Below are 27,765 nucleotides of genomic sequence, written 5' to 3'. Positions count from 1 at the left end.
TTCGGCTACTCGCTCTGACCTGGGGTCCCGGGCTAGAGACTCTGCCCTCATCGAAGTCCTTTCTTGCACTCTCCCCCTTGCACACTCCCAGAGGTCTTCCTCCCAGGCCTGCGGTCCTGCTTAGCCCCCGCCCACCCCATGGCCGCAGACTCGTCGCGGGAGGACCGGCACCCCACCCTGCTGCCCCCGGTCCTCCGCTCGCAGTCTGGTCCCCAACTTCATTGGTCCCGGGTGGGAAGGTTGGCCGTGGAGTGAGCAGCAAGGGAGTGTTGGGGAGAGGATGAGAGCTCTGTGCCTAGGGGAAGGAAGGTTTTCAAGTCCCGAGGAGACCTGCCACCCTGCTTAAACAAACATTCATCAAAGCTACGGACGTCCAGGTCTTTCTTCCACTGCAGCCGGTTGGCTGGTGGGGTCGCCAGGACCTTGCTTGGAGTTGGGACCCACCGTCCCTCAAAGTATATGGTTCGTAGCCTCTGATATGGAGTGGGGAGAAGGTGGCAGGTTTTAACCTCGTTGCCTCTTTCCAGACCACGTCGGAGGTCAGGGCAGCCGAGCCGGACCAGGCTGGGCCCCTGGACGCCAGTTTTCTGCTCTCTGCGTCCCCAGCGACGCGGAAGCTGCTCTCTGAGACTCTGGCTTGGGTCACACGGGGTCTGGCGTCCTTGCCCCGCCCCCTGGCTGCCCACGCCTGGCCCTCCCTTGGCGCTGGGAACTAAGAACCTAGTGTTCATGTTGGGGGGGGGGGGCGGGGGGAGGAGGAGGGAGTCCTGAAAACCCCACCCTGCCAGGGGCAGTGAGAGGAGGGGAGAAGCCTGCATCCTGGCCCGGCCATCCGAGGATGTCCTGGGAGTTGGGAACCTGTCTTGGTTGGGGTCTGGACACATCTTGCTCTGGACATCTCCCCTGGGGCTTAGTGCCTTTGTCTGAAGCCTGGTGTGTGGGTGTGTGGGTCTGAGTGTGAACGTGTGAATCAGGGCCCGGGGTGTCAGGAATGGCGGGCCCATGAATGTCTGCACCTCAGGAGGTCTGGACGTTGGGTGAGGGTTCAGCAGTGAGTGGGTGTGAGGAGTGTGTGAGGCCGCTAGTGTTTGGTGCTGCCTCTGCCAGAGAGCTCCCTGCAGGGCTGGAGTGAGACTGCGGGTCTCCAGGAGGATGGCTGGTGTGGCTGAGAGTTGGGGGATCCCACTGAGGGTATGGGTGCAAGTGTTGGGAGGAATCTGTCCACTCTGTGGCCGCAAGTCTGTGTGCCCCTGGCCAAGGTCCTTTCCTGACCCACCTGGACCTCTCCAATGCCCGTGGGGCCATCTGCCCAAGGAGTATGCGGGGTAAGAGTCACCTGCTGGGGAAGACTTTATTTTCGCTCTCCCAGGAAGGAGGGGGAACAGCCCTGCAGGGCCGGGCCTGAGGAAAGAGGACCCAAAACAGGGCAAGCCCTGTCGTGTCCCTCTATCTCAATGGGGCTTCGAGGTTCTGGTTGTTGGGCACTGAGTTGTCTCATTGAGAAGCAGTGTATTTGGCCATCTCAGAGTTCCTTGGGGGATGTGGGGGGGGGCTCTAGCCATAAGAAGGCAGGCCTGGAGCAGTAAAGGCCTCAGGCTGTGAGACTTCGCAAGCCAGGTGGCAGCAGGTGGCGGCAGCACCAAACCTTGTGGCCTGGAGACTGACCCCCCAAGGCGTTGCTCACACATAGGTTGAGGAACACAGCTCTAGTCAGGCCCTGAGAGATGCAGCTGGGAACAGCCCAGGAGCAGCCAAAGGCCCTGGAGGTCAGAGGCTGAGGAAGTGGGGTGCAGGGAAGGGTGAGATCTTGATGGCCTGGCTCAACCCCATCCCCCCAACCCCCACAGCTGCAGGGTTGGGGGCAGGTACAGCCAGAGTGGCCTCTGGCTTGAGGGGCGCTGTGGGCCACTGTGATCTTCTTGACCAAAGGTGGGTGCCCCAGCGATCCCGATACTGTGGGGGAGGAAGGCAGTTCGGGAGGGATGGCTTGTGCCTGGGCCTGCTGTGTCAGTTTAATGATTTTTAATGAGCAATTACCTTTAGTCATTCTCCTAATTTCTGAATATCAATAAAGTTAATTAAACTCTGCGTGTGTGAATGTGGCCTGGGGAGATTGCAAAGGTGGAAACGGCACAGACTGGGGGTAGGGTTGGGTCTCCAGGGACAGAGGCTGCCTCCCTGGCTGTGTGACCTTGGACCCAATGCTTCCCATCTCTAAACTCTGATGGAGTGTGTGGTAGGAAGAGGGAGGGAGGGGACCGATTCTCTCTCTGCCAAGAACTAGGGGATGGTGTCTGGGAGGCAAGGTTTGGAGGAGGAAGCAGGGAGGGAGGAGGGCTTGGCCTCCAGGAGCCCCAGTCCTGAAAGGGTTAACAAACAGGGCTGCCTTAACCTAAAATGGTAATTGCTGCTTCCCGCAGACTCTGTGGTAGGCGCAGGACTCTAACTGTACCTTCCAGAGTCTGGGGGCTGCAGCGATGCCCAAGCCAGGCCCTGCCCCCTGCCCCCCAAGCCTGGCACTTCGGGGTCAGGAAGTGGCTGCTGGGGATAAGGCCCCATGGGAGGCAGTCTAGATTTCACTCAGAGCCCAGAGGTAGAATTGGTAGACAAGAGGCTCCCCTAGGCTTCCGAGGAGACTAGAGGACCCGGAGATTGCCATGGACTGGAGGGGAAGTCTGGGTTGGCTTCTTGCCCCTCATGGGTCTAAGCTCATCAGACTTGGCAGGCTTGGCGGCGGTCCCAGCCTCCTCAGCAGGGTGGCAGCTTAAAATGCCTTGGGGACAATAATGGGGAGTGAGGCGACACAGGGGCAGGGCTTAATTAGAAACTGGGCTTAATTAGAGCTTTTGCACCCCTCCCACCCTGGCTGCCTGAATGGTGGGAGGAATTCAGAAAGTCTGCTTCATTAGTCCCTCCCTCTACCCAGACACAGTGTCCAAGCCCTCCAGCCTGCCCCCACCCTCCTTGTCCCCATCCCTCCTAGCCCATTCTGGCCCCATTTGCTGGCTGGTCTCAGCTCGGGGATGTTGCGCCCCCGCCTGGGCAGAAGTGTCAGAGCCGGGTACCCGCCCCCCCAAACAAGAAAGAAGATGTGAAAAAGGGCCTGTAGGTAGGGGTTACTTTAGTGAAGGAACCTCTCAGCCCGGATGGTTAAGAGCCCAGGCCCCCTGTGTGGCCTCAGGCATGCCTCTGAGTCTCCACTCTCTGGAGCATTCAATGTAAAGTTGCACCAAACTGATGGTTGCAAAGCCTGGGAGCATATCCGGGCCTCCAAGGGCTTGCCAAGTCATGGAGATTTCTGGGTCCCCAGCCTACTGGCCTGCTCTCAGGGAGAAAGAGCCAAGATCTATAACTAAGAGCCTGGGGAGTAGGGAGAGACAATGCTGCTAGCCATGGTCGGCTCTCAGGGAGGTAGGGGAAAGGAGCTAGGAGGTCTTCAAGGCCCCTTCCAGACTCATTCCAGCAGGAAGCACCAGGTCCAGGAAGTCCATTCACCCAGCCAGACCAATCAATTCCCCAAACTATCCATGTTCTCAACAGCTGCTGGGCTCTTCCCATTCCTTCTGCCTGAAATTCTTTTCTCCTCCTGGGCCACTCTGACTCACTCCATCTCATGCTTTGGGTCTTGCCTTAGTTAGCACCTCATACAATTCTTCGGGACTTAGTATTTACAGAGCATCTACGATGATATGGTTTCTCAGGGGAAGCCTCACCTGAACTCCAGCCTGGGCCTGGGGACTCTTTTGGCCTCCCACCATCCCCTGGTTTCCCTCACCAAGGTACCCATCTTGTTGGGTCACAAGTGCCTGGCTGCTTGATGTCTCTCTCCGGGAGCAAGACCGAACTCAGAAAGGAAGCAACCGAGTCTGTTTTGCTCAGCCCCACTATCTTGGGGCAATTCCAGAATTCCTATTTGGAAGAAACTTAGGGTCAGAAAGGAGAGGTGGGTGCTTGGCAGCTGAGACTGCTTTGCGTAGCAAGCACACTATTTTTACATAGATTGTATGTTAGGATTTTTTCCTTTTCCTAACAGTTGGCCAATTACCCCAACTGTAAATTATAGCCTTTACTGAGTTTTTTCCTTCCACAAATTATGCTGTCACGTCGTCAGCCTGAGGTGGCTTGGGGGCGGGATGCTGATGGCCATCCTGAGCGGGCTAAAGCCTCTCTCCAGCCACCCCTTCATGCCACTGCTGCTTGTGTGCCCGGTGGCACAGTGCCTAGCACATGACAGACATGAAATACATGTTGAATAAATTCATGAGAGTTGCACAGTAGACAGGGAGAGAGTGAAGCCCAGAGCCCAGTCTTCTTGACTCCCTCCCTCAGCACCTACCTACCTCCTCTGCTGGCTGACAGGGGTGCCCCGTATGAAATTAAGGACTGAAGTAAGGGAGGGGTCACCACATGTCATCTGGCTTCTCACCGTAGCGTCTCAGCCATCTCAGCTTCAGACATCCTCACGAAGCTCAGAGGGGCCAACAGGAAACCTTGGGAGCAGCTCCGAGCCCAGTGTGTCCTTGAATGGAAACGTGGGGGCCTTGGAGTCACCCAAGACCACAATAATTCATATCCACGAAGCTTTCACATCTCCTGAAAAGAACGATCCCTGGAGCACATCCACCCACAATTCATTCGTTCATTTCATAATTATGTATTGAGGTGGGAGGCCTGGCCCCGAACCTTCAGGCCCAGCCTTTCACATACTTTTTCTATTTAATACGAGAGACTAGTTATTCCCACTTTACAGATGGGAAAACTGAGTTTCAGAGAGGTTAAGTCAGTGACCCTGGACTTCACAGCCAATAAATAGCAGGGCTACTCCAAAGTGCCTACCTATTTTGCAAAACCTGGATGTAGCCAGCATTGTGTCCACTCCCCCAGCCCGAGGCCAAGCTTTAGTACAGGCCCATGGGAACCAGGAGACTATCGCTGTCACCACCATCATCATGACAACAACAACAATAATAATAGCAACAACAATAACAGCAAACATTTCTTAGGCACATTTCTTAGTACAGGCCAGGCACTGTACTAAGTGCTTTATATACCTTAGCTCATTTAGTCCTCATACCATCTCGAGATAGAAGCTACTGTCTGCATTTTATAGGCCAAGTTCAAGTCCATGTTGTCAGACCCACAAATGGCCCCTAACTTTCTCCTTGCACATTTCTGATAATGACGGTAGCTTATCTTCTTGATGTCTACCCTCAGTCCTTGCTGCTGTAGATTAGGGACATTTTATCTTGCTCTGTTCTTAGTGGCAAGGAATAAAAGATTCTGACACTTGGAGACCAGGATAGAGCCTGAGGCTGGGAGTCAAGTGAGTCTTGAAGTCTTGGCCCAGAGGTCAGTGACCCTGAGTGACTCATTCTTCCACCCTTTGGGGGCCTTCGTGGATGAGAAGACGTGGTTCCTGTCTTGGCCTCTGGGCTGCCCCTCCCTACCCCATCGGCCCCTGCCAAGGCCCAGCACAACCCCCTCCCAGGTCCAGCCCCCACCCACCCACCCCGGCCCCAGGACAGAAAAGCCCAAACTTGCTTGAAGCTCAGCTCCTAGACGGAGCTGGGTGCCAGCTTCCCTCCACCTGCCCACCTGCCACCCAGCTGCCAGCCCTGGGAGGGGAGATCGATGCTGCAGCCGCCAGCAGTGTTGTTGGCCATTGATTGTTGAGATTTCTCGGCGGGCTCTGGAGCAAACAAACCTGCCGCTTCTCCAACAACAATCCGGGTTTCCAGCTGCAGAGTCTGCAGCCTTGCTGGCAGGCAGACTGGCGGGAAGGGGAGGGGGTGGGAGGTCCTGGCTGAGCCCAGCAGGGACAAGGGACTCTGCCAGGAGATGAGAAGAAACTGAGTGGTCATGGGAAATGGAGCAATGGAGAGACTGGGTGAAAATGCTAGGTGATCCTAGACCCCGTGCGTAACTTGTTTGGGCCAACCTCTCCATTTTTGCTCAGCCATTTTTCCATTCCCCGAGTGCCATCCTGTGTCCCTCTGCTTGTTTCAGTTCTCCCACCCCCTCTTTTCCCGATCATCCAGCCCAGAGTGCTCTCTGTCCTCTAACACGAAATACCTCCCATTAGGAACTTAGCTTGACATCCAGCCATCCACTCTCCATTCAACAACCCTCTATTCAGCCCCTATCAGGTGCTTTGATAGGTAGGAACCCAGTTTGGAGGGGGAGTTGCCTTCTTAATAAGCCCAGCTATGGCTGCCTCCCCAGTTAGACCTGGACCGTCTGATTTTAATTAAATGAGATACAAATAAGATGCCAAGCAGCACCTATGTGATCCAACTACCTGCCTTTGAAAGCGCAGGAGATTCCTAGCCAGGGACTGCTCTGGGTCAGTTTCTCTTCTGAGACAAGAAGGCTTGCACCTTTTCGTCTTTGAGGGCCCAGTAAGCATCTGGGACCCTCGGGCCAGGCCATCAGGGTGCTCTCCAGCACAACTCTTCCCATCTTTTCTGGGTCTGGGTGTCCTCTAGCCCCCAAGCATGGCAGCTGCAGGCTCCCCCCTGGCAACAAGTCGTATATGTGCTGCAGAATGCAAGCGGTGGGTCTCTCCCCTCCCCCAGTGCATTCCCCGGGTCCCAGCCAGAATCCTGACACCCTGGCATCAACCTCAGCCTCTCCCTTGGTCCCCCACTCCTCCCCTCCCCACAGGCTCCTCTCTCCACCCTCAGGATCCTCCTTCCAGCTGGTCATTGGGCTGGAAGGACAGAACTGGAAAGCCCCTGTGAAAAGTGCCTGAACCACTGAGCACCCCCTCCACACAGATGCTCATTTGCATGCTGTTTTACACCATCACCCCCCTTTGCATGCTTGCTCCTTATTAAAGGCATAGAAGCAGACCCTGCCTCTCTCCACTCCTAGACCAGATCCCTCCACCCCACCCCCCCATAGCTTCTCCCTCCTTCACTCCCAGCACAGCAGCTGAGCACCAGCTCCTTTGTCCCCCAAGCAGCCACCTGCTGAGTGTCTGGCCTGGGTCCCATCAGCCAGCAGGTGCCTAGGGAGTCCCAGAGCCTGGGAGGGGGGCTATCTGGCAGTGTGGAGAGCCAACTTGTGCCTGAGGGAGGAGGGGGCATCCCCTGAGGAAGAACATGATCAGAAGAGTGCTCGTCAGGGAGCCAGGACCCCCAGGATTTAAATCCAGTACTGGCTCTTGCTGGCTTGTACAAGTTGTGTCTCTTTCTTCTGCCTCAGTTTCCTCCGGGATTCATGGTGGCTGGCCCACCCCTCTCACTGAACAGCATCGAGATCAAAGGGAATCAGAGAGAGGGTGGTGATGGAAGAGACCAAAAGCCCCGCCTGAGTTAGGGGTGAGCTGGTGGTCCTTCCTCCAATAGCCAGAGATGTCCAGCACCGGGAGGGGCTGATTTTCAGATTGTCAGTGGAGGAGCCCAGTGCTGGACTGTTGAGGCAGGGATGGGGAGCGAGCACCAGCTGGTGCTCCAGGTCTGACCGGGAAGGTGAGACTAGCAGGTGCAGAGGGATGAAGGTTGGAGTCAGGGTGCTCCTAACAGCCTCACCCTTGCTTGCTGCTCTGACGGACACTGCCTGAGACATCATTTACATCTAGCAAGGGGATGTGTTAGTGATTTGAAACATCTGGTCCAGCAGCTGGCAAGCCCCTTCCTGTCATGAGGCCCTAATTTCTGGCTAGTTAGAGGAAATGGGGGAAAGAGAGTCACCTTCTTTTGAGGACAGAAGAGCCTCTGGCATCTCCAGGCAAAGGGGTGAAGCGGGGACAAAACAAGGCTTGTTTGAGACAGGTCATTAGTGCATTTATTTATCCAGCCTCGCCTTGTCCCCCCTCCCTCATTTCCCATTCACTTCCTGCTAAAGCCCTAGCCCTGCCCTCCTGGGTCCAGCATCTCCGTCCCAGCCCCCTCTTGGCCTGCCAGCCAGGCTAGGAAGAGGCCTGCTGCTCAGGGTGAGGGGGTGCTCCTAAGGCTCCAGCCACCTGGGTGGTGCCCTGAGTCTGGTCTCTGTTGCACCTGTATCCCTGATGCTGGCCACTGGCCCTTCCCTGGGCCTCAAGCAGATGAGACTAGAGGGGACTGGGGAGGAGGACTTAGCCCTCTCAACTCAAAGCTTCCGTACACCCAACCTGGCAGGGTCCTTGGAGGTCAAAGCAAGCTTGGGACAAGGGAGAAGCCTGAAGGGTTGGGGACTGCCAGCTGAGTCTATCTGGTATTTGGGAAGTCTTGGGAGGGTCTTTGAGGGTCTTGGGAAGAAAAAGCCCCAGATGTGCAGAAAGCCCTGCCTGTGTGTATCTCTACCTGGCTTGTCCATCTTTCCCTGAGTGTCCGAACGTCCCTGCGTATCTGTGCATTTCTATCCCTGCATCCTGGGACTGTGGCCCTGGGTGTAGGCACAGCAGAGCCCAGCTGAGGCTGGTGTCTCCCCGTCCCTGCAGGCCCTGCCACTCCCTTCCTCCCCAATCTTGGGCTCCACTGACCCCTCAAGGAGACTTGTAGCTGGAGCTGCTGCTGCTATTTTTAGCAGCTCTGCACCCCACCCCTCCCCCACTCAGATTTGCCGGGGAAGTGGGGAGGACAGGCGGAGCCTGGGGAACCCCACCGTCTGGAATGCTGGGTGGGCAAGGCCCTCTCCTGTCAGTCCTACGAGGCTGTGGAGGTGAGGGGTGCCTGGGCTGGTCCATAGGTGCAGGGCCCATGCCCTGGGGCATATTAGGCTCCATCCCGCCTGCCTGGGGCCTGGAGAAGGTCCCAGGCTGTCCTCTCCCCACCTCCTCCCCAAGTTCCTAAGAGCAGAGCCCAGGCCTCCAGTGACTCTTCCGCAAGCCATTTGGAAGCAAGGCTAGCGCTCCTAGGTCTTCCCCACAGGAGCTGGAGAGTCAGAGAGGGGCTCAAAATGTCGGGAAGCTCAGTGTAAGGAGCACGCCTGGGTGACGTGACCCCCCCCCCCCCCGGTACCTCTGGTACCGCACTGGCACTTCCCAAAGATGTTTCAGGCCCCTGCTGCATCTCAACTCTACCAAAGGCCACCAGAGCTCGTTGCCCTCTGGATTCTTGGGGCTCCCCACCACTGTCCCAGCTGCTCTGGAAACTAGCACTTTCTAGAAGGGGCTACTATACAGCAGCCCAAAGGGCATGAACTGGAGGACCAAGCAGGAAGGCACCCCTGGTTTCCTCAGAGTGGGCACCTGCCCTCGGGGCTCCGGATGCCCTTGCTTTCTGAAGCCCTTCGCGCCTATATCTGTCCTTCTGTCTGTCTCTTGAGCTTAGCAGGACAAGGGTAGCCCCCGGTGAACTTCCAGAGCCCAGCCAGACCACTTCCTGCAGCTGTCTGATCCTAGTTCTTTCACGGTGGGATGGGAAGAATTAGTCAGACAGTATAGGTGAATAGGTCAGCAGAGCTTGGCACACCAGAGGCGCTCAAATATACCACTTCCTTCCCTGGGCACTTTTCTCACACCTCCACCCCCCAACCCCCATGTGCACATACATGCACATTTTCATACTCACCCCCATGCACATACATACTTGCACACATGCACACACGCAGACATAGCCTAGCCCTCCACGTGCTCAGCAAATACCGACCGACAGATGGAGGTGAGGAGACTGGGGTCCAGTGCCACACAGAAGGAAAGTGGTGAATCAAAAGAGCACAGTGCCCCCCCACTGCCAGCCCCCCCCCGCCCCCACGTTTACCACTGTCCAAGAGGCTCCATCAACTCCTGAGCTTGGGCACCACCTATAAAGGCAGGGCTGTGCCTCTCCATCCGACCCACCCAAAGACTCAAAAAAGACAAGTTTGGGGCGCCTGGGTGGCTCGGTCGGTTAAGCGTCTGACTTTGGCTCAGGTCATGATCTTGCGGTCCGTGAGTTCGAGCCCCGCGTCGGGCTCTGTGCTGACCGCTCAGAGCCTGGAGCCCGTTTCAGATTCTGTGTCTCCCTCTCTCTCTGCCCCTCCCCTGTTCATGCTCTGTCTCTCTCTGTCTCAAAAATAAATAAACGTTAAAAAAAATTTTTTTCAAAAAGACAAGTTCAAGGTCACACAGCCCATCAGTGGAGAGCTACGTTAATGCTGGAGTCAGGGTTCTGACAAGGCCTCACCAGGCTCCTCTTAGCCTTCACAGCTAAGAACAGATACTCCTGTGACTTCCTGGGCACAGAGTGCCCAGAGCCCACATCAGCATTAAGGACCAGGGCAGCCCGGAGGTCTGGGTTCAGCGCCACGCCCCCCATCCTTAGCCAACTCTCCCAATCCATCTCCTCTCAGATGCAGCTGACAACAGCAGCCACAGGACAAAAGTCACAAGGTCAGGGAGGGAACTTTCACTGTGGTGCACGGAACAAGCCCCTTCATCTGACTTAAAGACCCAAGAACCTTAGGGCTACCATGAAGTTAATTCAGCTCGGAGGCAGACAGACGCAGGCACTGGGAGCAACCTCAGTGGTGTTGGCTTTTAAACTTCAGGGTGGGGGCTGGAAGGGGGCTGCAGCCCAGAAATGCTGGTCTGAGACTCAGGAAGGTACCTGCTCTGGGGCACTGGGAGGCTATGACCCGGCCTTGCTTGGCTTCTAGCCTTGGAGGAACTGTCCATGGTACGTGCTGGATGGCGCAGAGGATGGAGGGGATCGCTACTCCTTCCTAGATCAACTCCTGTTCCCCAACTTCACTACTGGGCTGGGCTAAGCTGGCCCTGGTACGGGCTCCAGGGAGAATGTACTTCCTGCCTTTACGGCCTTCCTTGTCCCAGCTAACATTCCCAAGGTTTTTCTTTCAGAGAAATACACCCCTGCCGCTGACAAGGTGGTGACTGGAGCATTAGTGCTGGGGCAGGGCTGACCTGAGCACCCAGCTCAGGACTAAGTCCCTCCCCACGCCCTGGCCACACATTCCTTTGAGTTGGCATAATCGGGGTGGAGTATGGCAGATTGATTAGTTACCAGTCTGATGAGGGAGTTGATGCCAACGGGACCCCTGCTGCTCCTCCCACGCCTCCAGTCTGCCCCAGGGGTGGGTGTCAATTCTACTGCCCCTGTTCCAAGGCCACCCCCAGTTCCTGTGCCTCTTGCCCAACCCCAGGAACTGTGGGCAGGAAGACCTCGGGCCCCCAGGTCCCCAGGACCAGCAGGCAGACAGGAGAAGGGAGTGCAGGGCTGCAGGGGAAGGTGGAGCACGCAGCAGGTGACGCTGTAGCAGAGGCCTCATTAATCACCTCTCCAGCCCCCAGCTCTGCAGTGGCGAGACCATATTAGATTTTAAATTGGAAAGCAGAGAACATGGCAGTTAGCCGGGAGCTCCCTCTACCCTGGGCCCCTGGTCACAGCCTCAAGGGAGGGAAAGTGCAGTAGGGAGAAGAGAAGAGAGCTGGCCCACCACAGTCCAAAGCCCTGTCCCCCTCCCTCCCACATACCCAGAGCCAGAGGGACTGTCCAGGTCACATGGCCCTGCAAAGGGCCAGGATAAAGTCCAAGAAGGGGCAGAGTGAAAAGGAGGGAGCATAGCAGCCACCTTGGGGAGAAGTACATCCCTTCTGGGAGTTAGTGCCTTTTGGGGCTTGAGGACTGTATGAAGCCAGGTTCCAGGGTGTGGCATCCGTGAGCTAGGACAAATGGTAATGACTTGTGGCCCGTGCATGTGTTTGGACCTGCATGCACACGTTCGTGTATACCCACAGACCCACATGCTCATACAGGCACACACACGTGCTCACAGGAAGCAGCAACTCAGTGTGGTAGAAATTTTGAGCCCAGGCTGTGGAACAGGCAGACCCAGTTCAAACCCCTTATTTGCCACTTCCTTCCTGTATGCACTAGGATGATTTACTTTGCCTCTCAGCCTCAGTTCCTTCATATGTAAAGTGGAAAACATTGATTCCAAGCATGAAAAGCTGCTTCTCTGGGTGGAAGGCAGCTCTCTAGGAGGTCCATGCCTGACCCAGTAACTATGGACGCCCTGCCATGGCTTCAAGCTGCCCTGGGGCTGCCCCAAGAGCCTTGAGGAGTGGCAGGCCAGGCTCTCTGCCTCCTGTGCTCCTGACTGAGCAGTGAGGTTGCTGGCAAGTCAACAAACACAGCAGGCATTGTCATGAGACATTCACACACCCTGATCCCATCCTGAGCCAAATCACATGAGGCCAAGCATTCCTGGCTTTCTGCCACCCACAAAGCCCTCCTAAATTGGCTCTGTCTGAGCTCCCCAAATTGCTCATTGAACACCCACCCCTCAGAACACCAGTGCTCAGCCAAGGTTGGGAAGCCAACATCATCAGTGGGTGGCACTCATCCTCCCTAAGGGGTAAGTGATGACAGGCCAATTCTCCTGAGCCTTTATGGAAAATCTAAAAAAGGCCCATGGCTTCTCTCCCCGCCCAACCCCAGACTCAAACAAGAGGAGCAGATACTGCCACGCATGCCGTCTTAAGTCTTCTGCAGGACCCCTGTTCCAGGCTCTTCCCTTCTGAAAGGCGGTGAATCCTGCAGGAGATAAGGTCAGGTATGAGCTACACTTTCCATCATGGTAGGACTAACCCCACATTGGCTATTTACATGTAAATTCATTAACATGACATAAAATTTAAAATTCAGTTTCTCGGGGCGCCTGGGTGGCTCCGTCGGTTAAGCGGCCGACTTCGACTCAGGTCATGATCTCATGGTCCATGAGTTCGAGCCCTGCGTCGGGCTCTGTGCTGACAGCTCGGAGCCTGGAGCCTGTTTCGGATTCTGTGTCTCCCTCTCTCTGACCCTCCCCCGTTCATGCTCTGTCTCTCTCTGTCTCAAAAATAAATAAACGTTAAAAATAATAATAATAATAAATAAAATTCAGTTTCTCAGTCTCCTAAGCCACATTCCAAGTGCTCCATAGCCACATGTGGCTACCGGCTACCATACTGGACACACAGATGCAAAATGTTGCCCTCATCACAAAAAGTTCTGTGAGATAGCACTGTTCCAGGGCTGGACAACCACTGGGTTTGAATCTGTTACACTCAAATTAGTAATCTTGGGGGAACTGTGCTCCCTGGGTCCCAGTTTCTCCATCTATCAAATGGAATACTAAAAGTCCGTGTCTTATAGAGTGTTTGTGGGAATTGAAGGAGTTGATTCTGGTAAAGCACTTAGAATGACGCCAGGCATGTGGCAAGTTCTCAGTCAACAGTAGCGTTTCCTATTTATATACGCAAAGTCCTTTTTAGCTCACTGGATCCTGGTAGGTGAGAGCTGGCAGGGCCCTCAGATACTTTTCCCATCTTGCTGGTGGGGAAATGGAGGCTTGTGTTCAAGAAGTGATTTGTGCAGGGGAACCCAGCCTGTCAGGGGCTGCACCAGGACCAGGTGGGCAGCCTCCTGGCTGTTGGCCATTACCTACCCCCACCCATGCTCTCTCCATCTGGCAAGAAGATCCCAACCCTGAGATGCCAAAGCCCAGGGTTATCTACCACCCCAACCCGGGACGGAGGGAGACAAAGTTGCCCCTGCTAGCTCAGGAAGTAGTGAACTCTCTGTCCCTGGAGGTATGCCCACAGACAGTAGACAGCCCCAGAAGTTTTGGAGAGTTTACTCTTTTATTTTTTTTAAGAGAGAGAGAAAGAGCAAGCAGGGGAGAGGGACAGAAGGAAGGGAAGAGAGAGAGAGGGATAGAGAGAGAGAGAATCCCAAGCAGGCCCCACGTTCAGCACAGAGCCCAACGCAGGGCTCAGTCCCATGACCATGAGATCATGACCTGAGCCAAAATCAAGAATCAGGCACGTAACCGACTGAGTCACCAGGCGACCCCAGAGAGTTTACTCTGCAGAGCAGTTGGGCAAGGTGATCTCCAAGCCCCAACATCCTGAGTACCAGCCCTATCCCCCGTTTCCTGTGTGACCTGGGAAAGCCCTCTGGACTCAGTTTCTTCCTGCAAAAATGAGGGAGGGATGAGATGTTCACCAAGGCTACATGGGCTCAGATTCTCGGATCCAGCGACTTCCTTGCCTGGAACCTGGCCAGGAGGAGATGCTCCCATTCATATTTGTACTCCAGATTTTCCTGGACTGCCAGGGGTTGACCAAGAGAGGGCAGTAAGAAGGTGTGATGGGGGAAGGGGAGTCAGTAGCAGAGAAAAAGAGGAGATAGTCTGGGACTGGGGGACCCACTGGCCTGTGCCGGCAGACACTCTTTATCAATTGCCAGTTGGGGCTGTGCTGGGGAACTGCCAAGGGCTGGCTGCCCATCTTCTCCCTGTAGGACCCACCCCGGCCCGCCTCTGCCCTCCCCTGCCCACCCCTGCTGGACAAGGGCCAGGTGCTTTGGGGAGAAGGGAGGCTTCCAAGTGTGCAAACAGGCAGAGTCCTTGAGCCCACCCTGCACTGTGCCAAGCACCAGGGGTCAGCATTTGTGGGCAGAGATATGGGAAGAGAGATGCCTCATGCTGGATCCTTGCCCACAGACACAAGTAGTACCGGGAGTGCCTGCAGGAGGTCAGAGGAGAGAGCCATTGTCATCCACTGGGCCAGCAGAAATGGCTCCCCAGAAGAAGGATAGGAGCTGGGCCTGGTAGAACGGGGAGGGTTTGAAGAGACAAAGGCATAGTGAGCAAATGGGGCAGAACGGGGAAGGCACCTGTTCTGGCAGAGATGGTCCCTTTGAGTGTATTTCTGTGCCCACTTCAAACACTGTCCCTGCAGGACAGTTCCTTCCCCATACCCTGAGCTGCAGGGCTCCAGGTACGAGTGCCCTAGGACAGTGGGGCCAGGCTGCTGGGGAGATGGTCAAGGAGACCCCAGTTGCTTCAGCCAAGGGCCAAAGAAAACAGTGGACAGAGCTGAGCTATGGAGCTGTCCAGTTCTGGGTTCTAGTCCCAGGCTTGCCACTCACTAGCTGTGTGCCCTTGAACAAGTTACTCAACCATTCTGGACCTGGATGTCTTTCTCTCCGGGATAATGACCCAAACGTCCTTAGAGTAAGGGGAGGATGAGACCGACACATGAAGGTGCTGATTGCACAGTGGGCACACAGGGAGCACGGAGTAATAGTGTTACCTGCCCCAGCTGCCTGGCTCCAGACCACAGGAGACAGAATGTGTCCATTCAGGCTCTGCCGCATCTCCTGGGTGACCTTGGAGAAGGCACACCCTAGTTCTGGGCCTCAGTTTCCCCATTTGTCATATGGCGCTTATATTGCCTTTCCTGTTAATGTAAGTAGTCGAATAGCAGCAAACCTACCTCAGATGCGGGGATACTGTGCTGTAATTGCTACAGTAACACATGGAATCAGAAGCTCTAGAACTGGACCCCAGGCCTCAGGGGCCTCAGGGGCCAGTTAGACTCTAGCTGGGACCTCTGATTTCAGGGGGCAGGTCTGGGCTCAGTGGTCCTATGGAGACCAGGCTCTGGCTGGGGAGGGGGTGGGGAGGGCAGGCACTCTCACTCCCAGGACCCCTCTCCCCTCCCTTGGGCTCTGGGATAATGAGGTCTACAGGGGCCAGGCCCTTACTAATCCCCTATTAAAACTTGAAAGGGGCCAGGGAACCTCCAGAATAAACTCATTAACTTTTATGGGATAATAAATGTATCCCATTAAATTCTCATTCTTATGCTGGGCCAGCTTAACCTCCAGAACCCAGAGGGGTGGGCTCCCTGCCCACTGTATCCCCAGGCTCCCCCTATACCCACCTGCTGTCATGCTCCCCCCAACACCAGCTGAGAGCTGGTGCTACCACAACCTAGGGATCAAGGCTGACCTCATCTTAGAACTCTGGGTACCCCTCCCTGTGCTGGCCTTGGCCTTGTCCTTGGGAGGCCAGCAGCTGTGGCCCTGAAGGGGGAATGCCTGGTACCTCTGCAGAAACTATCAGAGTGACGGGGGCCCCTTCTGCCCTTGCAGAGGCTGAGGCGGGGCTGGCAGCTGTGAGCATAGGCCTGTCTCTAGGTGGCCCTCACCAAACCCAGATGTCCCCACTCCACAGATGGAGAAACAGAGACCCTAATGGGCAGCCCCCTGCCCAGGTCGCACAGCTAGTGAGGCACAGATTTGGGACTGGAACCTGAGGTTTTCTGGCTGTCTCGTGCAGAAAGATTTACAGAAACACTAGCACCAAATGGGGCAGCCCAGCTGTCCCTGAGGCAGCATCTGAAGGCTGTTGCCCCGAGCAGCAGGTCCCCCAGGTGGGGCCACTGCATAATGACCCCAATCCTTCACCACTGCCTCCACACAGACCGATTCCAGCTCCACAGCCCTCCAGCACTGTGAACCCTTGGCAGCCTCCTGGACCTCCGTGAGCCTCAGTTTCCCCATCTATAAGACAGGGACAATAACACCTATCTAGTTGGATGCTATGAAGAAAAGTCCCCAGTCTTCATGGCTTCCTCCAGAGGCTAGACAACCCACCCCTCCTTCCAATCCAGGCCTGCGGGGGCGGGGGCAGCATTGAGCACCGGGCTCTTGCCTGTAACCTCACCAAGCTGGGCCCCCGGGGAGGAGGGGGCAGGACCGGCGCGCTTTCCTAGGCTGCCCAGTCTGGGCCTCCAGCGGGGGTGGGAGGGAGGCCTCCATTCCCAAGAGGGGCCACGGGGGGGGTGGGGGGGGGGTGTGCGCCGGCCGGGAGGCGGGAGCGGGAGAGAATCCACCGGGGAGGCATCCTGAATGGCTCATTAGTGCCGATGAAAGCCTTTTTTCATTTCGTCTAAATACTTTAAACAGGGCTCCCTCCGATGTCTATTTGCATAGCTTAAGAGCTAATGCGGGGGGAGGGCCCAGGCGACGGCGGGGCCACACCGGGGGGGGGGGGGGGGGGGGGGGCTGCCGGGAAGCTCCGGCCTCATCTGCGCGGGGGAGGGGGTTGCGCGGAGGGGACGGGTCTTTCCCGGACCCAGCCCTCTTGGAAGAAGTGGCCCCCGGCCCTCCCTCCCTACTGGAGGAGAGGAGAGAGGAGCAGCCCCGGGAGGGCATCCCTGTGTCGGGGCAGCGGTGGGGAGCACACAGGTGGGGATCATGGGGGACCTGTCCACCAACGACATGCAGGCCTAGAGGTAGCTGCCCTTTGCATGCTGGAATATCCTCATTTAACAGATGACGATGCTGACGTGCTCGGGGTCACACACACCGCCACACAACAGGGAACATGTTCCCTCAGAGAGGAGAGCCCGTGTCCAGGGCCATCTCCTCCCCACCCCAGGCCTGCCTCAATGTTGCCCTGGCAGGGGTGGGCGGGGGCTGCCCAGCCTCTGCGGTGTGGCCTCTCCCTCAGTGCCTCCGTTGAGAAACTACAGTTTAGAGCACCAAGTCTCATAAAACCCCTCCCAAGTGCCCGTTTGACACCTGAGGACACAAAAACCCTGAGAGGCAACTTGCCTGGGCTCCTGGGAAGGGGGCCCACGTGGCAGAGCTGACCCTTGAACCCAGGTATGTGGGACTCTGGCCGCGCCCAGAGAAACCGTGTTATTGTTTCTGGTTTGGGCCCCAGATTCAGAGGCGCTTGGGGCACCGGGTGGGTGCTCCCTGAGTTCCAGGCAGAAGGCTTCCTGAGGGTCCAGACCAGGCTCCGGATGCCAGAAATTCTGGCCCTAGCTCTACCTGCAAACTGCACCAGACCTTGGACAAGTCCATTATCTCTCCGAGCCTTAGTTTCCTCACCTGACTAGAGGCTTCTCCACTGGATAGCTCGGCTCTCCTGTGAGGCAGGCTAGTATCACGGGAAGACTAAGGCTTTGAAGCCACATCAGCATAGCTTGATCCCAGCTCCACCACTGTGCCACTGGGCAGGTCCTCACCCCTCCCCTCTAGGCTTCAGCTTCTTTATAATTCCCCTCTCACGGAGTTGTAGTATCAATTAAATAATACAAGATCTGGGAACAGCCTGACTCAGTGACTGGAAGACAGTAGGCACCTGATGAGACTGAGCATCTGGGGTCCTGACACCCCCTTTCACCATCCCCTGCCTCACATTCTCTCCCTCTGTCAGTCTCTGCACCTTTGAACTCAGCCCAGGCAGAAAACCCCAGGAACCTGGTGGCAGGAAGGACAGGTCACAGGGCCTCGGGCTTCCATCAGAGTCAACCAGGATATGGGGAGATGCCCTCTCCCCAGAAATGGCTTGTCTCCCAGAAATGTTATCTTACCCTCTCTGACAGTGGGTAGCACCCTCCGGGACCAAGTGGCAGCTGATTACAGAATCAATTTGCTCCTTTGATATGCTATCTCCATCCCATTTAACCAAGTGCTCAGTCCCCCCAGATAACACAATCAGTGCAATCGACAGTGACGGGAGGTGCCCATTAGCTCCGCTCCATTGCCTGGTACCCACCTGGCAGCTAGCGGGAGGAGCTGGGCCCGCTATGGTCCCTTCCTGAGTTAGAGGATCTCCTTTCCTCCCTCTCCCAGTCAAGAATCCCACAGGTACCTGCCCTGGGAGCCACGGGCCACATGTCTTATTGGGCAATCCTGGAAGGGGACACTGGTCTTCAGTCTACATGATGAGAAAGGGTCCCGTTCCTTGTGCCATGTTAAGATCAGTCTCGGCTCACCTGGCAAAGACTGTGTGGCATCTGGGAGGTGGGCAAAGAGAGTAGCCCTGTCCTGGCATGTCACAAGCACTGCCTGGCCCCTCCGTTAGTGACTCAAATGAAAGACACAGGGCACTGGCCGACCATCTGCTCTGGGGGGGGTATGGGCCTGGCTGGGCATCGAGGTCGGGCATTGTGTCGTCAATGTCTGGCACAGAATGCCAAAGCACAGATGAGCTGCTTTACTGGGCATCTCAGGAGATAAGGGTTGGTCCTGTTTTCTCAGGGTCTTGGGGCACCAAGGCCCTCTGACCCAGAACCATGGAGAGCCCTCTGACCTGCCCCTACCTCTCCCACCCCGTCTCCTCCCTCCTCCCATTTGTCTGACACATCAGAGCTGCTATGGGCTCCTGAACAGAATGTAGGCCATCTGCCACTTCCTCACGCCTGCCAATCCGTGGGGTGGGTGTGAGCCTGTGGAATGACAACCCCACCATCAGACATTCAGAGGAACCAACCTTCTCTTCGCAAACTGTTAACTCGCTCTGGCTGTGTTTCCCTTCAAGTGCTCATGCAGCCATTTTGAGAGCTGTTAGAACCAGAATATCCTCCTGGCCTTCTCGGAACTGGCAGAATTCTATATGAGCTGAATCTGGAGCCAGCATCCATTGACCTTTTCCTGGCAGTTAAGGATCTGGAGAGCTTAGTGGCCCACAAGCAGAATATGCATCATCTGTCCAGCTCTGTGGTTCAAAAAGTCAAAATAATCAATAGCAGAGCAACCTGTACCTCAAACCAGCAAGAGCAAATGAGTTTCCTCTTCCGCAGCCTTTCGAATTGATTAGTAGTGGCTGCCTGGATAACTGTGTCGAGAAGGATTCTGAAGTCCCATGCAGTTCAGCAAGGAATACTCCAAACTGGCTAACAATGTCTGCCATGGATTGGGGCTAAGCATTCTATCCCTGCTTTAGACCCTGCCCTAGATAGTCCTGGCTAGTATCACGGGACTTTAGAGACACATATCAAATGAGGAAAAGAAGTAATATCATCTCAGTTAATCCCCCAAATAAACCCCATTTTACAGATGAGTAGACTAAGCTGCAGAGAGTTTAGGTTATTTGCCTGAGGTCAACAGCCTCAAAGCAGAATGGATTTGGGGTTTGAAGCCACATATGCTTTACTCTAGCTCTTGGCTCTTCCTACTCTGTTCACATCACTGTTCTAAAAGGATCCAAAAAAAAAAAAAAAAGACGAAAGAAAAGATTTTTTGAGAAGTGAGAAAAATAGGACCAATTGGGACCCTAAAAAAGATGCTATGTACCCGTGAGGGAATCTAAAACAAAACCCCAAATATATGAAGCATTTCCTGAAACTAATGACTAGCAGCTTCACTGAGAACAGAAAATGAACTTGACAGCCCTATAATCTCAGGTGGAAAAGTCACGGTGGTGGGAGGATCAGACTTTTACTAAGGGTTTTACCTCAGGTCTTCAACTGACTGGTGTGTGACCCGGAGCAAGCCACTTCCTTTCTTTTTTTGTTTTCTTTTTTAATGTGTATTATTTTTAAGACACACACACACACACACACACACACAGAATGAGCAGGAGGGGGCGGGCAGAGAGAGAGGGAGACACAGAATCCGAAGCAGGCTCCAGGCTCCGAGCTGTCAGCACGGAGCCCGACGCGGGGCTCGAACTCACGAGCCGTGAGATCATGACCTGAGCCGAAGTCAGATGCTCAACCCAGACGCCCCCACTTCCTTTCTTTGGCCTGTTTCCTCACCTACAAAATGAAGGCCCCAATTAGGAATGGCAAATACGTATTTGTCCTGTCGGTCTGAGTTATCAAGGCTGGTTGCCGGGCATCTTGTGTTGAGAAGGAGTCTGAGGCCAAATCTGAGAACGGCAGAAAATAGTGTAACCGCGTCCACCTCTGGCGTCGGAGGGGAAACGAGGGGACATCACATATCTCAAGGCTGTCACGTGAGATATGTGATGTCCCCTCATTTCCAGCTCTCAAACTCTGTAGCTCCTGGTTCTGGACATTGAGCACACCCCCCAAGTCTCTCCGTCAACAGAGAGATAGATCTCCTGCTGTGTGGACTGGGGGTGACGCTGTTCACGGTGGGGCAGGGGGGCACCTCTGACAATTCGTTATTATTTCAGGACTCTCCTCAGAGGCCCCAACCACGGGGGAAGGGCAGGCCCCAGGCATCGAGGAGACGGATGGGGAACTGACAGTGGCCCCCACGCCTGAGCAGCCGGAGCGAGGCGTCCACTTCGTCACAACAGCCCCTACCCTGAAACTGCTCAACCACCACCCGCTGCTCGAGGAATTCCTACAAGAAGGGCTAGAGGGGGGCGAGGCAGGGCTGAGGCCGGCGCTGCCCTTCCAGCCGGACCCACCTACACCATTCACCCCGAGTCCCCTTCCCCGCCTGGCCAACCAGGACAGCCGCCCTGTCTTCACCAGCCCCACTCCGGCCATGGCCGCGGCACCCACTCAGCCCCAGTCCAGAGAAAGACCCTGGAGCCTGGAGTCAGAGGCTCCTGTGCTTCGTATCACAGCTCCCCTGCCTCCAGTGCCCACCCCAGGCCCAGGGGAAAGGCCCAGTACTACACCCCCTAGCAGAGCATGGACTCCAACCCAGGAGGGTCCTGGAGACATGGGCAGGCCTTGGGCTCCAGAGGTTGGGCCCCAGACCATGGGACTTGGGATGGAGGGAACTATCGCCACATCTACAGCTTCAGGGGATGATGAGGAGACCACTGCCACCATCATCACCACCACCATCACCACCGTCCAGCCACCAGGTCAGCTGCTCGCTGGCTTGCAGATCTAGAAATGGGGATCGGGGAAATGCGGGGCCCCCCGCGTTCCTCTGTCTCTGTCACTGTGCCATCCTGCCTTGCCCTTTGGCACCAAGGGCCAGCACGTAGGAGGCATGTGGATGGGAACCAGATAGACCTGGGTTCAAACCCTGATTGGAAGCGACTACAACAGACCCTAGGAATTTTGCTGAACCTCTCTGAGCCTCCTCTGTTAAATAGTGATAAGAAGACGGACCTCAGTGAGCCTTTGTGAGAACTGAGCTAAGATTGCACATAGTAGGTGCTCAAGAAAAGGTGGTCCCTTCTTTCAACAGGGGAATAGACGTCCCAAGAGGCGGGCTTCACCACACACACACACACACACACACACACACACACTGATCAGCCTTGGTTGAACCAACTTCACCAGAGCTGGGCTTAGCCTTTTGTTTCCTCCTGCCTCCCAGGCCCTTGTAGCTGGAATTTCTCAGGCCCAGAGGGCTCTTTGGACTCCCCCATGGCCCCCAGCTCACCTACTGATGTCGGCCTGGACTGTTTCTACTACATCTCCGTCTACCCTGGCTACGGCATAGAAATCAAGGTAAGCAGCCTGGATCTGGCGGAGACAAATCTGGGGCTGATGTATTATCTTTCCAGAAAGGTGCTGGCTATCGGGGGAGGTGGGGATGCTCAGGGGCATCAGTTGGAGGGGGACCTAGAGCCAGGGCTGGACCCAAAACTTGGCCAGTTTCTGCCCTATGCACCAGGGACTAAAGAGCTACTGTGCCCGACCAGTAATGCCTTAGGTTGAAAGGGGCTGCAGGAGGGGCAGGCGAGCCCATGCTCTTCCCCAGGAGCTCAGAAGAGCTTGAGGAGGGGCTCTACCCTTGGAGGGGCAGGGGATTGGGTGAGTCTCTGAATTTATGTGACTGAGTAGCAAGAACTCAGGGCTGTGTGGTTGGGCTCGAGAGAGCCATGCAGCCTCAATGACTCTCTCATTCACTCACTCATGCCTTCAGCAAATACTCCCTGAGCAGCTCCTCTGGCCAGGTCCTGTGCTGACTCCTGGGGTGCAGAGGTGAGGGAGACAGACGTGGTGCACCGTCAGCTGGTGGGCGAGTCAGACCCACAGTCCCAGCCTCCTGCCACCTGCCCTTTCTGGGCCATCTCATCCCTCCCTTGGATGAAGACTCTTTTAATCCTCAAACCTGAGCCCGAAGGTCCTCAAGGATATCCCATAGGCTCTTCCACCCCCATGCACCTCAAACCCAACTCTTCCCTCTTGTTCCCCCAAACCTGCATACCGCACCACTCCTGACCTTAGAGATGGACCCTAACCCATCAGAAACATGGAACAGGGCCACCACTGCGCAAGGTGGATGGCACCTGGAACTGCACGGTGAGGTCAGCCTGGCCCTTCTTTCTCCCTCATCTCTGAGTCCTGTCTACCCCTATGCACATTCTATCATAACATTCCCCAAAACTCAGATCTGCCTGCTTCTCCCCTCCATCCCCACAACCACCACATGGTCCAGCCTCCATCATCCTTCCCCCAGATGATGCAGTGGCTGCCTCACTGGTCACCCCACTCATGATTGCCCCCACTGTCCTCCACCTCCACTGTAGTCATTTATTTTAATGTTTATTTATTTTTAGAGAGAGAGAGAGAGAGAGAGATGGCACCTGTACATGCGTGGTGGGGTTAAAGAGAGAGGGAGAGAGAGAATCCCAAACAGGCTCCATGCTGTCTCCACAGAGCCTGATGAGGGGCTTGATCTCACAGACCATGAGATCATGACCTGAGTTGAAAGCAAGTGTTGGACGCTTAACAAATTGAGCCACTTAGGCGCCCCTGTAGTCATCTTTATTTTATTTTATTATTTTATTTTGTTTTATTTTATTTTATTTTATTTTATTTTATTTTATTTTATTTTATTTTATTTTATTTTAATTTTAGTAAGCTCTTATGCCCAATGTGGGGCTTGAACTCACGACCCTGAGATCAAGAGTCACATGCTTTTCCAACTGAGCCAGCCAGCGCCCTCCACTGCAGTAGTGTTTCCCATATGAAATCAATCCTCCCCCACCACACCTCCCCAGGGGCCTCTGAATCATGGCCAGTCCCTCTGACCCATGTCTAGCCACTTCCTCCCTCATTGTCCACTGCCCCTTTGCACTAAGCAACATGCAGCTAACTGGGTGGGCCAAGCCCACTTTCCTCACAAGCCCCGACTGGATGTGCTCGTCCCTCTGCCCAGAAGAGTCATCCTACTGTCCCCTCCCAGGACTCACCCTTGGTGTCACTTTCTCTGTGAATTCTCTCCCAACGCCTTGTCCTGTGGGCCTGTTTATAGCTAGCCAGCTCCCCAGCTAGACCGTGAGCTCCTTGAGGGGTACCTTGGAGTATAGGGCCCGCCATGGGGTCTCCATGGACTGACTGACTGGACAGATGGATGGAGGAAGGAAGGAATGTGGTGACATTGGCCTGAGTCTGGAGACAGAATGGAGGTGGAGAGAGGCATTCAGCCTAGCTGAGGGAACCAGGCAGGTGACTGAGGAGCACAGAGAAGGGAGCAGAGGAGTCCAGGAAACAGGGCGGTGCTGCTTGCTCCCAGCTCCTGGCCTGCTCCCCACACATCCCAAAGCCTCTGGATCTGGGTCGGCTACACCTGTCCTGGAGATGTCAGGTCCAGGTCTCCGAGCCAGGGCCGGAGTGGCGGGGGGAGGGGCCCCTCTCCCACCACTGGTGGGTCCCTCCCCTCCTTTCTGTAACCTTTTGCTCCTGTTCTGCCAAGCCGTGTGCCCCTCGCTCTGGGCTGACTGGGAGGGTAATTAGGAGAAGCCACCACCACCCCCCTGAGCCATTAGCACTCAGTGCCGCTTAATTAAGGTAATTAATGTAAAATCATCACCTAATGAGAGGTGGCACCGGCTGTGGCTCACCGGGTGGAAGGCGCCAGCTGCAGGTGTGGGAAAGGGGATGGGAAGGGGCAGATGCCAGGCTGGGTGCCCTCCTGCAGGCCCGAGCTGGCTGCGCTTGCCCCCCGAGCCTACCGTCCCCACTGAAGCCTGCTGGGCCAGGCTAGGCCCAGTCCTGGTACTCTCCACCAGGAGCAAGACGCCGGCTTTGCCTGCCCCCGGCCATGCCACGGCCGGGGCACAAGCCCCACCCTAGACGCCCACCCCCCCGCTGCCATATAAGCCCTGTGTCTGTTGTCTGGTGCCGCCACATTTTTTTTTTTTTCATCAGAATGCAAAAGCTGTTACCAGGCAACCTTGAGATGAAGCCCTGCCACAGCCCTGGATCGCTGTGTGGAAATGTGGCAGGCAGGTACTGGCTGCCTCACCACCTCTACCTCACCACCATGGGGCAGAGTCCTTGGGGACCCTGTTGGCCCCGGTGGTCTGACTTAGAGTCTGAGGCCACGGCAGGAAGGGCCAGGAAGGAAGGGGCAGAATCAGCCAGGGCTGAAGCGAGAGTTAAGGTCCGTCTCCTTCCAGGGCCAGTTCTGTCTGGGCCTCCTTGCCACACCACGCAGGTGGCTTTGGAACCTGCAGAATTACGGATACTGCAGACCAGTACCCATGGAAAGTGGGAAACACTGAGGCTAGCAAGGACAGGGAATTGCCCAAGTCACTCAGTTAATCAGTAACTAATGTGGTTTGGTGAATGAATCCGTTCTCCAAATGTAAACTGAGCAATTACCGTGTGCCAGACCCTGTGCTGGTGTTAGACACAGTTCCTGGGGGAGACAGAAGTCCTAAACAGAATGCTCGGCGCCGTCAGGATGGAGTGGGAAGCGCAGGGGACTGTGGGAATGCCAGGATGGGGCACGCTTCATCGGCCTGGAGGGCCGGAGAAGGATTTCTGGAGGCAATGAGACCTGCTCTGGGGCCTGACAGATGAGAGGTCAGCAGACAAGCCTGGGCTGAGAAGCAGCGGGTATGTCAGACTGGCCGTTTGAAGGTTGCCAGGCAGTTTGGGACAGGTGACTTTATTGCACAGGAATAGAAGGTGAGCTTAGGGGCTTCTGGGTTGCACTCCTGCCAGGCGCTAGGCCTGAAATCAGGGCTCTTCTGCCCAGGGCAGTAGGGGATGAAATGGGTGAGACAGCCGGAAGGCCTAGAGGGTGCCTGTGGCTCCTTGAGACGGGAAAGGCTTGTGGCTTCTCTCCATTGTGGGTAAGTCCCTGCCTGCCCCTCCATGAATTCACAGGGATGGCTCAGGGTAGGTAGAAGGGATGGAATCCAGGCAGGAGGGATGAGAGAAACCATGAGAGGAGAAGAGCATGTTAAGGACCCACAAGTCACATCCCTGACACCATGCTGAGCCCCTGCCATGTGACCACAACCCTGGCTAAAGTCCGGGGCCCCAGGCAAGACCCTTTGCATGAGGAACAGCCTCACGGGTTCCAGAATCCCTAACGCCCCAGCTCTTCATGTCTTGGACCACAGCCCCTTATCACCCTGCCTCCCTCCCTTCGGGGTGCTGCAGGTATGGGTGAGGCTGGACGTCTGAGCCGCCCACAGGAAGGAGACAGGCCAGGCCCTCCGTAATCAGAGGAGGTTGTCCTGTGTCAGCTGGGGTCAGGCACTGGGCTAGGCTCTTTCTGGTGAGACCCAGAGAAGCCCCTTCAGGATGGCCCATGGGGGTCCCATCCCTTCTCCGGGCAGCCGGTCTCCCCCGAGGGCTCCAGGCCTTTCTGGGCCTGGCGTGTGCCTCTCATTGCACTTGGCATTCCAAGAGCCTTCCCACTGCCAGCCTCCATCTTGGCTTGGCTGTTCTCTGTACCATCTGGAGCCTGGGCACAGCTGCTCATAGTCCCTACCCTCGTGCCCCAGGTGGCTGCACTGGAACACAGCTCTCGCGTGCCAGGTCAGCTGCCAGTATGATAGCCGGAACACTGGGACCAGGCCTGATGTGGACACCAGTAGGGTAGCCAGTCAACCTCCGGCCCAGGAGGTTTCTGGGCAACCTCCTCTTTTCTGGCTCCTGGAAGGCTAATCTGAGGGGAGTTTCAGGGACACAGGCAGGTCTAGCCCCACGGGTTTAGGCCATTCTCCCCATCCCCAAGGCAGACTCAAGCTCATAAGAGCTTGTGAACAGGCATCAGTTCCGACAAGAGCACAGAGGCTGTCATGTGGGACTGGGGCTCCAGTCCCGCCTCTGCAGCCCATCTCTTCGTACCTGAGCAGAGCCCCTGGCCTTTTCTGGACTGGTTTCCCTCTCTGTAAAAGGAGATGAACCAAATGATGCAGAAGGGCCCTCCCAGCCAGTCCTTCTGAGCAGGTCTCCTTTTTTGGGTTCAGGAATTTCCCTCATAAGCCAGACTGGACAGTAGCCCCTCAAGCTCTTGACCCTGCTTCCTGCTTCCTCGCAGCTGTAGAACCTGAGCCAGAGAGAGGGTGGCTCCCAGGTCCAGTGCCTCCTAGGCAGAGCCTGGCAGACCTGAGGCTAAGGGTCTTTTGGTGACAGCTGTTACCATGGCAAGAGCCATGGTCTTACCAGGGTAGGGCCCAGATCTCCCCAGGAAAGGGGAAGAGGACTGCTAAGCTGTGCTTGTTCTGTGCTAAGCCCCTTACAGGTAGGATCTAACTTAATCCTTACAGCCCTATCAGGTTGGTACAGCCATCCCATTTCACACACGAAACTGGGGTTCACAAAGGTCACGTGACCTGCCCAAGGACCTTTCAAGTGGTCAGTGATGGAGCCAGGGTTTGATTCCAGGACTTAAGAGCACCTGTTCTTCCCCCGGCCCAGGCGATTGGGCAGGTGTGGTGAATCTAAAAAGGGAGTTCAGCTGGGGACTGTTGGTGGGGGGCTCTACCCAATCCCTTTTCTCAACTCAGCCCTGCCTGCTCCTGCAAGACACCCACCTCGAATTCCTCCAGTTTGGGAGCAGGGCCTGGGGCGCTGTGCATGAAGACAAAGCACTGGACCAGGAATCGGAGGTCCTGGCCTGGAGTCCTGGCTTTGCTTTGGATTTACTGGGTGACCCAAAGAGGAAGTCTCAACATCTCTGATTACAAGATTCCCTTATCTATGGAGTGGAGGTAAACGCAATCTGCTCTGCCTCCCTTGTTGAGATTTTGTGAGATCTGAGAGGATAATGGATGTGAAAAAGCTTTGAAAACGGTAAAGGGTCTCATGGGAAAAATTGTGATTATCATAATATTGTTTGGAGTGGAGAGGCACAGGGATGGGTGGAGCACGAGAGTGTGGGGGAGCACATGGGTATAGGGGAGCACGTGGGCGTGGGGAGCACGAGGGTGTGGGGGAGCACGTGGGTGTGAGGGCACCCGTGTGCCAGGCCAAGTGTTCGAGGAGGCTGTGTGCATCAACTTGGGTCTATGTCAGAGTATATGCACGGGTGTTGGTGACCAGGAGGGTTTAGTGGAGCAGGGCCTGTGGCCAACTTCTGGGGGCTGAGGGCTCAGGTGCCAGGGGTGGGGCTCACACACCAGAGTTATCCTTGAGCCCACCCGCCT

At 55.8% G+C, this 27,765-nt stretch overlaps 1 protein-coding gene across 4 annotated transcripts in view; it reads left to right on the top strand.

Moving 5' to 3' along the window:
• Positions 1-27,765, top strand: part of SEZ6 (seizure related 6 homolog) — a 46,537-nt gene that overhangs the window by 874 nt on the left and 17,898 nt on the right. For all 4 annotated transcript variants that reach the window (XM_058704253.1, XM_058704252.1, XM_058704250.1 and 1 more), the window contains exons 2-3: positions 20,632-21,279; positions 21,744-21,877. In XM_058704253.1, coding sequence (XP_058560236.1) covers positions 20,632-21,279; positions 21,744-21,877 — 782 coding nt within the window. The remainder of the gene's footprint in view (positions 1-20,631; positions 21,280-21,743; positions 21,878-27,765) is intronic.

The sequence above is a fragment of the Neofelis nebulosa genome, chromosome 16 (assembly GCF_028018385.1).
Source record: "Neofelis nebulosa isolate mNeoNeb1 chromosome 16, mNeoNeb1.pri, whole genome shotgun sequence".
NCBI classification, from domain to species: Eukaryota; Metazoa; Chordata; class Mammalia; order Carnivora; family Felidae; genus Neofelis; species Neofelis nebulosa.
Note: the sequence above shows the minus strand (reverse complement) of the source record. Positions and strands in the feature narration are given on the sequence as shown.